The sequence below is a fragment of the Numenius arquata genome, chromosome 4 (genome assembly GCF_964106895.1).
Source record: "Numenius arquata chromosome 4, bNumArq3.hap1.1, whole genome shotgun sequence".
Classification (NCBI taxonomy): domain Eukaryota; kingdom Metazoa; phylum Chordata; class Aves; order Charadriiformes; family Scolopacidae; genus Numenius; species Numenius arquata.
In genome coordinates, this window is record NC_133579.1 from 73,046,293 (window position 1) to 73,061,032 (window position 14,740).

General features: G+C 42.3%; 1 protein-coding gene across 1 annotated transcript in view; it reads left to right on the plus strand.

Annotated features, from left to right (window-relative positions):
- Nucleotides 1-14,740, plus strand: part of HECW1 (HECT, C2 and WW domain containing E3 ubiquitin protein ligase 1) — a 190,083-nt gene that overhangs the window by 129,359 nt on the left and 45,984 nt on the right. Inside the window, exons 12-17 of the mRNA XM_074146119.1 lie at nt 820-941; nt 3,717-3,902; nt 4,529-4,663; nt 10,852-10,957; nt 11,163-11,259; nt 13,596-13,679. Of these exons, the coding sequence (XP_074002220.1) occupies nt 820-941; nt 3,717-3,902; nt 4,529-4,663; nt 10,852-10,957; nt 11,163-11,259; nt 13,596-13,679 (730 nt within the window). The remainder of the gene's footprint in view (nt 1-819; nt 942-3,716; nt 3,903-4,528; nt 4,664-10,851; nt 10,958-11,162; nt 11,260-13,595; nt 13,680-14,740) is intronic.

Genomic DNA, 14,740 nt, shown 5'->3' on the forward strand with positions numbered 1-14,740 from the left:
GAAAAAAATGGGAATCTATATTTATTCTGTTGATGACGTCTGCATTCAATTTCCTTGGACTGCAAATAAAAGTTGCCTTGTACTTGAAAATGCCAGAATTGCACACTCAAGCCATAATTTCATGGTAGGAAGCATTTTTCTGGTGGCTGTAGAAGGTCAAAGGGTTCCCACCTCTACAGAGTTACATTTTCAAATGCTTGGTTCTGCTCCTGCGCTTCATGAATTGATCCAAATTAAAAATAATCCCTTGGTGTCTGTTTTTGTTTTCTTTACCATACAAGTCCCCAAAAGCATGGACTTACCAAAAATAATGCAATTACAAGTAAAGGGCCATCCTTTGCAGCACCAGCGTGGATGAGTGGCTAAGCAGGGGGCTTCCTTAACCAAGTTTTGCTCCCAGTGCTTTCTGCTGGTGAACCCCTCAGGCTGGGTGAACTGGGAAATCGGATCTCTCTAAAATCAGCAGTGGGGGGAACCAGTCGGGAGACCTGGGTGACAGTATTGAACCAAACCATCGGCTGGTAAAAACTGATGTGGTCACATTGATATTTAGAGACAGCAGTAGTTTTATATGACACGGCGTTTTATAACACAGTACTGTAAAGCATCCAGCTCCTGCCCTGCACGACTAACCCTGAGGAGAACATCTACCAGTTTGCCAACAGGCTTGTTGTGGGAACACAGTGAAGGTGAGGTGCATTGGACAGGATGGCAACTTTTTCATACCGTCACTTTTGCAGCCATTTGGTAAAGGTTAAATAATAGGCTCTACTTGCCACCGTGTTAGTAAGATTCTGCTGCCTTTTTTTTTTTGTCCAGAGATTAGGAGGGAAGGTTCCCTTTCTCCTGTGAATTCTCAAAAAATCACCTTGTTGCTGCAGTCTCCAGCTGTGAAGTTCATCACCAATCCCGAGTTCTTCACTGTGCTGCATGCAAACTATGTGAGTAATTATGATTTGCTCTTTCACGCTACTGATTTCTGAATCCAAACGCTGCACCACAGGCCTTCGGGGAGAGCACTCAGTGAATTTGAATTGCATGACTCGGGGCTCAGTTGTCCTTCCTGAGCACCAGACCAGGTTGGGGACAGTACAGGCAGGCTGCTTCAAGGAGACTCTTGCTGGGATTCTGCCTCACGCAAGGAATTCCCTGGTACAGAACAGCTCATTAACGTTATCCTTATCCAGAATAAGCAGGAGCCCTTGGTTTCAGCTTGATTGATTCTGTTATCTGTTGCTGCAGGGAGTGAGGTTGTTGCCTTTTGAGCCATGTTCCTGAGAAATCTCACACAGATACCACCAGGTCTCAGGGAAATAGAGGGGAAAAAATTGTTAACTCCTGCAGTTTGCACACCCAGTGTACCTATTTTGGAAAAAACAAGAATGAAAATGAATTTTCAAAAATGCAAATAACTTTTTTTTTTCCTCGTTAATGCAATAAATCCACGTTTTCTTGCAAACCTCATGTGGAGTGGAAAAAAATGTAATGGTAGGTCAACCAGGAGGAAGCATATAGGGAAATCTCACAAGCAGATACAGTCCTAGTTTTCTGTGTCTTGAATGCAATTCAGCCTAGGCATCTACACATGGCTTCTGAATATTTGGAAAATCAGGCATTTCTGGGTAGGGATGACCTTACTTTTTGAAAGGAAAAGAAATTGAAATGCACAGGTCTTTAGCTAAATACAGACATCAAGTTTTGGCGCGTTGCGGATTGAAGCCAGCTGTCCATCTCTAAGCATCTGCCAGAGATTACTAGCCATGAAATCCTGCAGAAGAAGGGATATATTAACTCGTCTGATGTTACCTGAACCTAGGTTATGGAGTGCACATAATTTCTTCCATTGACAGAGTGATACACGGTGATTTATAGCTGGGAACAGTATCATTTTCATTTGGCAGAGTTGTTTGCAAAATGAGCAGCTGATTCCATAGTGGTGTAAGGAAGAGCTCACAAGAAACTAAATCCCAGTTTTATTTCTCACTGAAATAAAAAAAGCCGAGAGAGGCCTTCAGTTTGAGCTTATAAAGTTGTCTCTAATAGGAGAGCCAGAATAATGTATTGAAACGTCTGTCAAATGGTCATACAGATTCCACTTGTACAGAAATAATGGCCTACATAACTTTTGGCTTAACGCGGTTGTAATATTTTAACCACAAGCCCCTATTAAAATTTCAGGCTATTAATTATGCCGGTGAAGCTGGGATTGGAAAATATTATCCAGCAGTTAGAATTATAAGGGAAAGGCTCTCATTTTTCAAATATTTTCTTTCCATGGAGGGATAAAACTACATTACAATTTTTGTTTCCCTGGTGCAGCTAAGAGATACTCAGGCAGTCATTGATCACATATTAGATCAAAATACAACTTCTGTCATGGAGTAGGCTGCGATTTGTGGCTGTGAAGCTTTCCTGGGTCATAACCGGGTCATATCTTCAGGGCAGAGATCATATCTCTGTGATTTCATAACATTTACCAACCCTTGCCTTAATTGGGGACCCTGTGCTGCAGGGAGTATTCTCTTCTCAGTCCTACCACCACAATAAATCCTTACATAATAAAGATAATACTTGTAAATGTTTTATTGCATTATAGTGGTTAAAATGTATCATTAAAAGTATGCAGAAATAGAGAATTCAAAGCTGTTGGGTCAGATTCTCTGGCCAGATTGCAGGTGCATACACTGAGGCTCACTTCACTGGAGACGTGAGTCCTCCAGTGATCCTTTATTACTCTAGTGAGTAATTAAATCCTTTGGGCTGATCAGCAGAACCAATGCACTCATTTTCTCTTCAGTGAAATAACCAGAAAGGTTGCAGATTTTTTTAAAGTTCCCTACCCTTTCTTGAGGAGCTTTTCCCCTGAAGTAAAAGATCCCAAGAGCAGCCCGTGGGTGAGAAAAAGTGGTGTCACCACTTTTTTGTGGTGCTCCATCATTGCATACACCGTGGCAACAAATATAGTTCACTTTGCCCCTTATTCTGCAACCAGATCAGCACTAACTCGCTCGGATACGCACCAGCATCAGGGCACGTTCCTCTACGTGTGAGATACAAGTAGCTGCCTAAGGGATGGCGTTCATCTGACCCATAAAGACATCTCCATCTGACCTGCTTTGTAGTCATTGAAGAAACAAATATTCGGTTCCGGGAAACGATTCGTGTCTTCCAAAAGTAGACAATTGAAAGCGTCTATTTCCATCCTCTGGCAGTAAAGTGATCATAAATAAGGTAGCGAGCTTCGATGCGGACATCTGCACTGCAGTCCTCTTTAAGATGATGAATCCTATCACAAGCATCTTGATTTGAATTACAGCATAAATACATGTTCACAGCTGTCTTTGCAACTCTCTGGCATCATCCCGTCACGCAAGCTGTGTTTCTCTTGGCCGATGAAAGCAATGAAATAGGCGCAACTACATGCATCTTGAGCGTGGGGTGTTTTAGCTGACCATCTTCTTGGAGCGTATTAGAAAGGTGCTTTATGCACAAGCTAACTGTGCATAATGTGTGGGACATTTCCCTTTCCAGATTATATTTCTTACTTCTAAGTGTTTGTATAAAGTAGTAAATGAAATTAAAACGATGAGGTGGAAATGATTCTTGACTGTAAGGGGATTTGTTTCAGTTCTTTGGGCATATGTCCCATGAAATAACCAAATACGTTGTTTTGACACCAGAACTGGTTTTCCTCACGTCTGTTTTCCATCTCATAGAGTGCCTATCGAGTCTTCACTAACAGTACCTGCTTGAAGCATATGATTCTGAAGATCCGTAGAGATGCTCGTAACTTCGAGCGCTATCAGCACAACAGAGACCTGGTCAATTTTATCAATATGTTTGCTGATACCCGACTGGAGCTTCCTCGTGGCTGGGAGATAAAAACGGACCAGCAGGGCAAGGTAAGAGTGTCAACAAAACCAATCACTTATTTAACACAGCACGTCAGGCTACTTGATCGCTAAAGTTTCCTTCCTTCTTGACTCAAAATCTGTGAAGATTTGGTTTAAACAGTACAAGCAGCAAGCAGAGTTATTTTAGAAGTAGAAAAAAGCCTCAAGAACAAATGTTTCAAAGCATAGTGGCAATCCTCTAGCTTTCGGTGGGATATCACACCATAACCAAGGCAGCATGGGACTAACAAGAAATTTTAAGCCAGAGTTTAGATCTGTCACGACTGCAAAATTTGGCTTAGTGTTTCTGTCCCCAGTGAAGCTTTGCCAAGTGACTTCTGGAACCATCCAATAGGGTAAAGCAGTGTTCCCCAGTAATTTTATTCTCTTCTGTCTTGTTTACTTCATGGCCATTAGACGTGATTTTTGACCTATGTAGCTTCAGGTATTTTTCAAGAGCTGTTCCATCTTCAGCTGAGAAAGTCCTGTCGTTCACAGATACCTTCCGTGGACTGTACTTAAACAGGATGTTTCTGTCACACAATTGCCAGTGGTTTTCACTTGATGATCCCGCAATACCACCGCAGTGTTAGCAGTCTTCTCATAAAAAAAAACATTGTTCCTGTGTGTTTCAGTCTTTCTTCGTTGACCACAACAGCCGTGCTACCACTTTCATAGATCCCAGGATCCCGCTGCAGAACGGTCGTCTCCCTAATCATTTGACTCACAGGCAACACCTTCAGCGGCTTCGTAGCTACAGCGCCGGAGAGGTAACTGCGCTAGTATCAACACAGTTATTTTTGACATCAATATTCTGTAGAATTAAAAGCACTTCTATCTTTGAAATGCATTTAAAGAGACTGTTTTGAGGATTTTTATCTTCCAAAGGAAATAAGGGAATTTTCTGTCTGAAGGGTTTATCTTAGAGCTTGCTGTTAGTGAAGGCTTATATTTGAACATTTCCAGAATAAAATAATAAACAAGTAAAAATAATCAAAGTGAAATGATGACAAAATGTGTTTTAAAAGAAGAATCCATATTTGATATCCTAGTCTTGCTTTAGTAAAGTCAAGTCATTCATTATTTTTATGGCCTGATACTTCAGCAGCCTCATGTGTTTCTTTATTCCCCAGTGTGACACTGTGCTCTGAAAAGATATACTCCCTAGCAGGTGTAGTAATGTATGTTGAGCTTTGCTTCTGTAGCTTTCAATCACATTAAACATCTTTCCTATGTTTCATGGGGATGGTTTTTATCACCGAGGGGCATGGGCAGGATTAATAGAAGCATAAATCCTGGGTTTGTATGGTGGATTTAAGGAGGAAAAAGGACCAGCAATCAGATTTTTCATACAGCAAATCCATACCGTTGAAGGTTTTTAAAGACTGAAGCTGAATAGGAATAGAGATGAATTATGGCCAAGGGATCTTCCTCTTCCAGAAAAACATCTGAAGAAATGCTTGTGAAATTAACATTAAAACTTACTGCAGCAGGACCAGTCTGAACACCTCCCACTGCCAAATGGGGCTGGGATCAGGAGCTGACTAGGGTGTGAGGTCAGTACTTCAGGACCAAAGGCAGACCAGGCATAAGTAGCTTGGGTGTGTTTTCCCTGTCTTGGGTGAATACAGCAATATATTTTCTGAAGATAGAACTGTATCAATGGATCCCTTTCAGTCACATCTTCCCTCTGCCAGCAGCCTGCAGTTTAGTGTTGCTATTGAGTCTGAATTATTGACGTGAACGTGAAAGTCACCTGCACGATGATTCGTATTTGGGCCCATGCTTGCCTGGGACTTGCTTACAAATTCTCCGCGTCAGGGACAGACACACTGCTGAGCAACTCAGATGACCAAGCCCAAAAAATACATTTGGTTTTGCAAGTGCTGGCAAGGCTGGCAAAGAACAATTTGCAATAAACCCAAAATACCAAGTAGAGTGAAAAGCATTGAATACTTCTGAGTAATGATTCTCTGGGGAAATTGTAAACTGTTCCATCTAGGCTGCTGATTTGGCACGATCAGTTAATGAAACAGGGCCTTCTGTCTGGGGAGCCATCAGTGCTGGCATCTTCGTCTCACAATCTCTATGGCACAGGTCCCACAGTGTTTCTGCACCCTTGTCGTATTCAGTAGCTTCCCCTCTGGAAGAATCTGCTGCTCCATTGGAAGGACTCCCGTTGATTTCCAAGGACTTTGGATCGGTGCCTAAAAGCCCACCATTTATTCGGAAGAGAGTCAGCCCTTTACAACTCAGCCCATTTATTAAAAGCCGCGTGTTCCATGCCGTTTCGTGCAAGTCTATTTGGATGTGCTTTTGGCCTTATAAATTGATGTCTGTAGGGACACGCTTGGGGCTTTGTCCGGGCCACGTGTGGGCTCTCTGCAGTCCAGCTGGTTTCTTTGCTGAGCAGGTGGTGCGGCCTCTGGAATCTGTCACCAGGATGGTATGAAGGACCAAGAAAGACAACCACCAGTTTTGAACATTATGTACAGACGTCAAACGAGCCCGAAGGAGAGCAGAACAGCGCTTCAGTCATGATTGCGTATAGTCATATACCCCTCTGTACACCCAGAGAAGGTATTGAAAAGAGCCAGGATAATGAGAGAAAAAACTCTACCCCCCGCCTCGGTGCACGAACCTGACATCCTGCCCAAGTGCCAAAAGGAGTTGCCAGAGCATTGTGTGAACTTCCCAGGGACACTGCATGATCAGTTGAGGAAAGAGCAGACAAAAGTCCTAGGCAGATGATGCCAAAGAGGGAAAAAAGAAATACCCCATGTTCACACGCTCAGCGATGGCTCTTAGCTGAGTCGCAATAAAGAAGTTCTTATGGTTCTAAGAAATTGTGATTTCAGTACTCAACAGAAGACAAGAAAGCAAATGCAATGTCTGGAATTCTTAGAAAATTAATAGAAAGATCTGTTTAATCTAGGAGAGGACAGGCGTGACAAGAACAAAGTTTTGATACTAAAAGCCAAACCAAGTCAACCAAAATAAGGGAGGGTTGAAATTCAGTGACAATAGTTAACCGTAGGAACTAGTGATTACATGGGCATTGGGTCTCCATTTCTTCATACTTTCAGGCCAAAACGTAGTGCAAAAGCCAGTTTTATCTTAGTCACCAACAAGTTTCCGATCTCCCTGGAAATCTCAGGGGCAATGCAGTGAATAGGCTGTAGTGTTGAAGTAAAGGAGATGATCTCCTGCCCTCCCTTCTGTGACATCCATGAATCTTCTAAATGCTTTTGGCTCATCAAAATGCAGCCTTGATTCCTGCCTAATAATCTTTGGTGTTGAACACAATACCTTGCAATACTAATAAAGAATTGATTTTTAGTATTTCAGACATACTTTTAAAACTCCCTCTTGCAACTGGAACATAAACATAGGCTTTCTCAAATATGGCAGTTTTCTTTGCTTTATGACATTTAAAATTCATTCTCAGTAGAGAATAGAAATAGCAATTGCACAGCAGTTGCTTCCAGGTACTTCTATTCAAAGCCTACTTCAACTATTAACAGGACAAGCGGAGATTAAAACTGCCCTTTTTCCCCTCAATCTCTATATGGTGGGCTGTTTAAAAAAAAAAAAAAATTATCTGTGCAGATAATAATATTCCATTTACCTCTTCCAAGAAAGAAAGCATCCATTTCATAAATTAATCTGTAATATTTGTGCTTTTCTTCATGTTGAAGTATTCTCCTAAATGAAGGACCTCTGTAAAAACTTGTGATGTCCACCTGAGTAGATTCTTGATATTAAATGGTGTTACACATAAATTTGACAAAAATGCTACAGATTCTTTAGTAAGCACTTCTTTAAGGCTATCAATCTTCTACGGGAAAAAGCTGGTCGATCCTATTCTTGGTTACCTGATTTTTGAAAGAAAAGTTGAGGTAGCTGTACTGGCCATCAATAACAAAAAGAACATAGATCAGTAAGTGCTTTGTTTCCTTCTGCCATTCCTGAACAGGTCCAAAGTCCTTTCCATTCCCTCTAAGGGACTCTCTGTCTCCGATGGAAATCGATATTACAGAATAGAGATTTTTAAAGAGAAAAAGAAGGTTTTATGGTTGGACTCGATGATCTGAAAGGTCCCTTCCAACCCAGACAATTCTGTTTCTATGCTAAGAAGGAAGGTGGCACCCATAAAGGAGAGGCAAGAGTGTCTGGTTAGCAAGAAAAGCAGAGGAGGTACTGGGATATAGCAGTGTATAATCTCCTTACTGACCCAAACTGCGACAAGCAAGCAGCAGGACTCAAACAGGCAGGAGCCTCTCAAATACAGCAGTGATATAAAAACCCAGGAAAGGGTATTATATCATCGAAAGGCTCCTGTGATAGTTTGGACTCTCCACTCTGGTTGCAACATCCCAGGATCAATTGCAAAGCTTTTAAACTCTTGACATAAATCTGTCAGGTTACCCTGCGCTAGATGAACCAGGTCACTAAATCATTAGAGGGGTCACTCTTTTTTTTTTTTTTAATTAGAGAATACTGTGCTAATCTAAATTAAATGATTCAATTAGAAAGTCAAAGTAGACAAGGCGATTGTGATTAAACACTGAATTGGAGCAATCGCTTGTAGTATATTAGCTAAAAGATTGAAAAGAGGAGCATTAGTAAAATGGAAGTTAATTAGACGGCTGGGAATTTTCCTGTTGTGTTGCCAGAGAAAAATTTAGAGATGTAGATGTGTAAAGACCATCATCCAAGTACAGCATTAGTGATGCCTAATCGCGATGATGAAGAGAAGTACAGCTCCACGGAGTGTGCAATTTATTATGTTAAGGTGCATACAGAACTGGATTCTTACAATCTAGATGACTTTAGCTGTTAAACCAGCATTCAGGAGAAGGGAAGGGGGGAGCGAAGATTTCTCTTCATGGGCTCTAGACACATTTCTTTTCAGAATTCTTACTTCAGGAGAAATAACTCAGCAGCACTGGAAAGCTAGCCAAAAGGAATAAAAATAAATAAATAAATACATAAATCAGGTGAGGTGAGCAAGGGGAGGATCCACCCCAGGCTGGGCAGAGGTACTGTGCAGTTCCCAAGTGATGAGCAAATACCAGCTGGTGCTAATCTTTGTGGGAAATGGGGGTTTGACTCCTCTGCTACACCTCTCTTTCCCCCTTCCTACCTTCTATTCAGTAAATCTACGTGTGGCAACAAGGACACAGGACTTGTCTTTGCCAAACGTGAGTCAGAGACCACCCTTAAAAACAGGCTCCCCCACCATCCACACTCACGCACAAGCCCCTTCTACAAGGGGCTGGGGACGGGCGTCCTCAACTGATCTTCAGAGCTCCCTGGAAGTGGAGAAACCAAGCACAACATGATGCCTTAGCACCGTCCCACACGTCCCAGCCGTTCCCAGGCCAGAGGGTGGTCTTGGCTGTGCTGCCCAAGAAACCGCTCTTCCCACAAGGGCTTCGTGCCCACTGTGGCAATGGATTATAGACCACGTCTTGCACCTAAGCTGCTTGCTTCCATGGCATAGAGTGAATGCCATAAAGGCCACATGGTGCCCGTCAGGGTGGATGCCGGGCTCGCGGGGCAGAAGCTGCCTAAAACAATGCTCAGCCAAAGTTTGATTGTCCGTTGGCCCATGGGGGTGTGAGAAGGAGACAAAGGCAGAAGATTTAGCACAGCACAGAGGGACTTAATGAATTGTATACGACCTGCTTGGAAGTTCTTCCTGTTTTTGAAGGTGAGAAGGGTTGGAGCGAGGTTAGCATATCAGTCTACTAAATGCTGTGGGCTTGACTGTTCTCCCTGACATTGGAATAACTCCTCTAGTAGTCAGCAGGTGCATACCACTATAAAATGGGTATGCAAGTGAAATCATAATTGAATGATGGAGAGAAACATTCACCATGCACTTTTACAGCAGTTTTGTGTTTTCAATTACAGTATGTTTAATTGGAATCATTAAGATTTTTCATTGTTTAACCTGTGTACTGACACATATCGAGTGCATTGACTGGCATCTTGTTACATGTAAACGTTTTATGCTTTATGTGCTCCAAAGGCAATTTGCCAGTCACATTTAGCTTCTCGGTTTTCATTTATATCCAGTTGGAAGACCTGGCATTTGGCCGTACCACTGAAATTGAGTTGGCACCATTTCCTTGGATGCAGAGCTAAGCATTTAAAATATTGGAGTAGGGGCAATTTCTTCCTGAAGTGCTTGCCAAGTACTACATTTTGTGCAGTGAGAAAGGAGCAGCCATTAGCCCGGGAGAATGGCAGTTGGAATTCCTAATTCATCTTGTCCTCCCACTGGTTTTGGAGCAGTGCTCCTCTCTTGGCTTCACCGGGGCCATATTCTGGAGGAGCACATAGGAGAGAGAGGTGCGTTCCCCTCAGCTTGTACAAGTCCCTAAAGAGTTATCCAGCAAGTAATGATTCACTGAAGACAGATTCCCAAACCTCAATGTATGGCTTTTAATATCCTCACCCCTAAGTGTTTTCCCACCTCTTAATGTCTGCTTTCCTGACGTGATTCCCTTCACCGCATACTGTGTTTAGGACAGTGACATTCTTTAAGGGCCTTGGTTAACTAGTACTGATAAATATCCTTACTACTCTTCTTATCAGCTCTGCGGATTATGTTCTTTTTCAATGTATACAATTCAACTTCTATTTCTGGTATTGCAACACCTTTGTTAACTTGCATTTACTTCTGCATTCTGGTGCCTTCACTGCAGCATCAAAGAGGTGTGATAGCTGTGGATAGTGATGTCCCTCCATTTGGAAGCACAGAATTACCTGCCTTTTTTAAGTTGGCTGAAGTATAAAGCTATAATTTTCGTGCTTCTGTCCTTCAGTCAGTCGGCATCATGGACCATTCTGAAGGACACAGAAGTAAAGATGAGAAACTGATGTTGCTGACTGATGTGCTACCGATTGTCAGTTTTGATCGTTCTTTCTCTTTCCTCTGATTTTATAGGCCTCCGAAGTCTCTCGAAACAGAGGAGTTACTCTGTTGGCCAGGCCAGGCAATAGTCTCGTAACAGCTATTCGAAACCAGCACCACCACGAGACATTACCTCTGGGTAAGCCAAGTTTCTCTTTTCTTTTCAAAGCAGAGCTCACAAAGATCCTCTTTAGAACTTCTCATCAACCGTATGCACTGCTTCATGTTGCCCTGTGCCTCACTAGCAGCGCAGTCAGTGTGACCCTGCACAGTCACTGTGACGTGATCAGGCCCCCTCAATGGTAGGTAAAGCCTCTGTATTTATTTTTTTTTTCCTTTTCCAGCTTACAATGACAAGATTGTTGCATTTTTACGCCAACCCAACATTTTTGAGATGCTGCAGGAGCGTCAGCCCAGCTTGGCCAGAAATCATGCACTCAGGTACTGCTTTTTTTCAGATTGATGAAACCAAGTTCACGGAATCAGGGAATTGTCAGAGTTGGAAGGGACCTCTAGAGATCATCTAGTCCAACTCCCCTGCTAAAGCAGGGTTGCCCAGAGCACATCACTCAGGACTGCATCCAGGCGGGGCTTGAAGATCTCCAGGGAAGGGGAAGGACTTCTTGCAGAGGGGAAAAAAAATTCTAGTAAATGTGGTACAAAAGATGAATTGAATTTGGACCCCATATGGAATTGTCCCCACTAAAGAGTAGGTGTGGACCACCGGAATCTATGTAGTTACTAGAGTTATTTTCCACAGATACGCAAGAAGAAGGAAAATAACTATGGGCAAATAGTGACACATTAATTTCCGCTCTAAATATTACTGAACAGCAGAAAATCTGTCTTCACCTACAATTATCACTTTGCTTTTTAGAATCATAGAGTCATAGAATTGTTTGGGTTGGAAGGGACCTTAAAGATCATCGAGTTCCAACCCCCCTGCCATGGGCAGGGACACCTCCACTAGACCAGGTTCCTCAAAGCCCCATCCAGCCTGCTCTTGAAGATAGGGTTAAAGTTGTGTTTGGATGGAAGTCAGCCCCGAAACCCCAGTAACTTTATCAGAACCAGGATTTTAGCTCATGGTTGGATTTACACCCATGCCATGGACATAGTCACCCTAGATTTTATATAGGAATAGGAACATTATGAAGTAGGTTGTACTCCTGTCTTTAATCTTTCACACTTATGACTTAATGGTAGCCCTTTCCAAAGTAATTAAATTGTATCTTTCTTTTTCTTATGCCCATTCCTTTCCTGTTAGGTTTGAAAAAAAAAAAGAGAAAACCAGAATCAAAAGCCGGTACAATTTAAACTTATTCTAATTCCAAAGGTTAAATTAATTGTTTTGGCCAAGAACCTAAGCTGGCGTTAGTCACTCTCAGCAATGCCAGTGTGCACCAGCTAAGAGTTTGACCAAGAACTTAGTCTGTACTGTGCAGTAAAAAGCGTGTCTCCGGGACTGGTAAAGGAGGGAAGGAAGAGCAAGGGAAGGACCTTCATGTTCCCGCAGTGCAGTTTCTGCTGATAGTCTCACTGACTCGTTGTTTACCTGTGAGAGCCAGACAAAGAGTTCTTTGGGTGTAAGGATTAGACTTCCTTCCTGGAGGAATGAATACGTTCAAATAAAATGAGGGAGACGGAATGAAAAATGCCCCCAGTATTCAAGATGTACCCTTCTGTAACTGAGAATATTTTTTTATCTTCACCATCAAATTATTCCAGACTATTTTTTTTTTCTCAGCTGTAATTTGGATTCTCATTTCTCAGAGAACAGATGATGCTTTTATCTCCTTTTGAGCAGAGAACAAAATTGACTAGTGATAGAGGCTAGACAGCTTAGCCAGTGCGTAATGAGATTTGTAACAGGATATTGAGCCCTTCACCCCCAGGTCATTGCTTTGATTATACCTTAGGTCAGCAGTGATCCCAAGCTACCATCTGATGCTCATACAGCAGGTTTTATGCAAACTCCTAGGAGACAACCGTCCATCTTTTACAGGGCTTGATTCTGCAATACATTGCAGCCCCACGCAGCAAGGTACTAAAAGCACATCCTTGACTTGATACTAGAATAAATATTCTTGGACGCTGCAATGCTTTAGAAACACACTGACAGATTGGGGTGTATCTTCCATGGTCCTAATCTGCTGAGAGGATCCCATCCTACGTTTCCCACTCCTTATTAGCATTCATTTAAACAGCAAAATGTATGATTTTATGCATGGCCTGTATAACCTCTGTGTGATCCATTGATATCAAGTATCTGTTACAGTGTTATTTGTCAGATAGAACTGACAGAGGTAAAGGGAGTTGTATTATGTGAAATTCTGTTAACAAAAGGTGATATTCTAGTTGTAGCATGAAACAAAATGTCTGTCTGACCTTAGCTATAGTGCTACACATGAGCTTGGAAGGACTAAGAATCCCCCTGTTTTCTAAAATACGGTACAGAATCTCTTGCTTTTGGATCAGGAATGTGAATCACAGAATCACAGAATGATATGGGGTTGGAAGGGACCTCTGGAGATCATCTAGTCCAACCCCCTGCCAGAGCAGGGAATGATGCAGATCAATTCTTTTTTTTGCAAGTTTGTTAGTGAGATTAAAAAAGGAATCAGGCTGTTAAGATGTTTGCCATTTTTGTAAGGAAAGAAACAGGAACTGGCAAAATACCAAGGAATGGTAACTCTATGTGTCATTCATTCCTTCATAATGGCATGTTTTCTTCTTCTTTTTTAGCTTTCTTCCCAGTAATATTATTTATGTTTCAGGGAGAAGATCCATTACATTCGGACAGAGGGTACACATGGGCTTGAAAAGTTGTCCTGTGATGCAGATTTAGTAATTCTGCTGAGGTAATCAATTTGATCAAAAGCCTAATGTCATTACTTGCGGTACCAGAGAAGCTGGCGGGCTCTTTCTCAGCGTAATTGAAAAGATTTTGTTAAATCTTCCGGGTCATACGTAATTAGAATAGGATTCATTGTTACTGATAGTCACCCAAAATAATTCACCCATGGTATATCTGTCAACTCTTACTTCCTGGGAGGCAGCCTCCAGCAGGGCAGTAAACTCCATCCCCAGGCAGCTCAATCAATATAGCTATTACCATCAAGTAGCAGATAAATAAGAATCAGGTCGAAATGTTTGCTTTTAATGGAAAAATTCTTGTTTCCTTTAAAAAAAAAAAAAAAAAAAAAAAAAACAGAAAGAAAGAAAAGAGGAAAAAACTTGTCTTTCTCAGTACAAGTACATAATAAAGCTCCTCATGACATTGCTAGTTTTACCACACGCAGGGCCCCGTCACACTGATGAAACCTCAGTGTACAGCACACTGAGCGTTGTTTGGATAACGTAGATCATAGACTCATAGAATGGTTAGAGTTGGAAGGGACCTTAAAGATCATCGAGTTCCAACCCCCCTGCCCTGGGCAGGGACACCTCCCACCAGACCAGGTTGCTCAAAGCCCCATCCAGCCTGGCCTTGAACCCCTCCAGGGATGGGGCAGCCACAGCTTCTCTGGGCAACCTGTTCCAGTGTCTCACCACCCTCACAGGAAAGAATTTCTTTCTAGCATCTGATCTAAATCTCCCCTCTTCCAATTTAAAACCATTACCCCTCGTTCTGTCACTACATTTCCTGACAAAGAGTCCCTCCCCATCTCTCCTGTAGGCTCCCTTCAGGTACTGGAAGGCTGTTATAAGGTCTCCCCGGAGCCTTCTCTTCTCCAGGCTGAACAACCCCAGCTCTCTCAGCCTGTCTCCATAGGAGAGGTGCTCCAGCCCTCTGAGCATCTTCGTGGCAGACCGTGGAGCTTGATCTTTAGGTCCTAGCTACTTTTGGTCAGCAGAGATAAGGACTTATTTTATCGTGTTGGTCTGACACAGAAAACGTTGCATTACCCGGGTGGTTTTT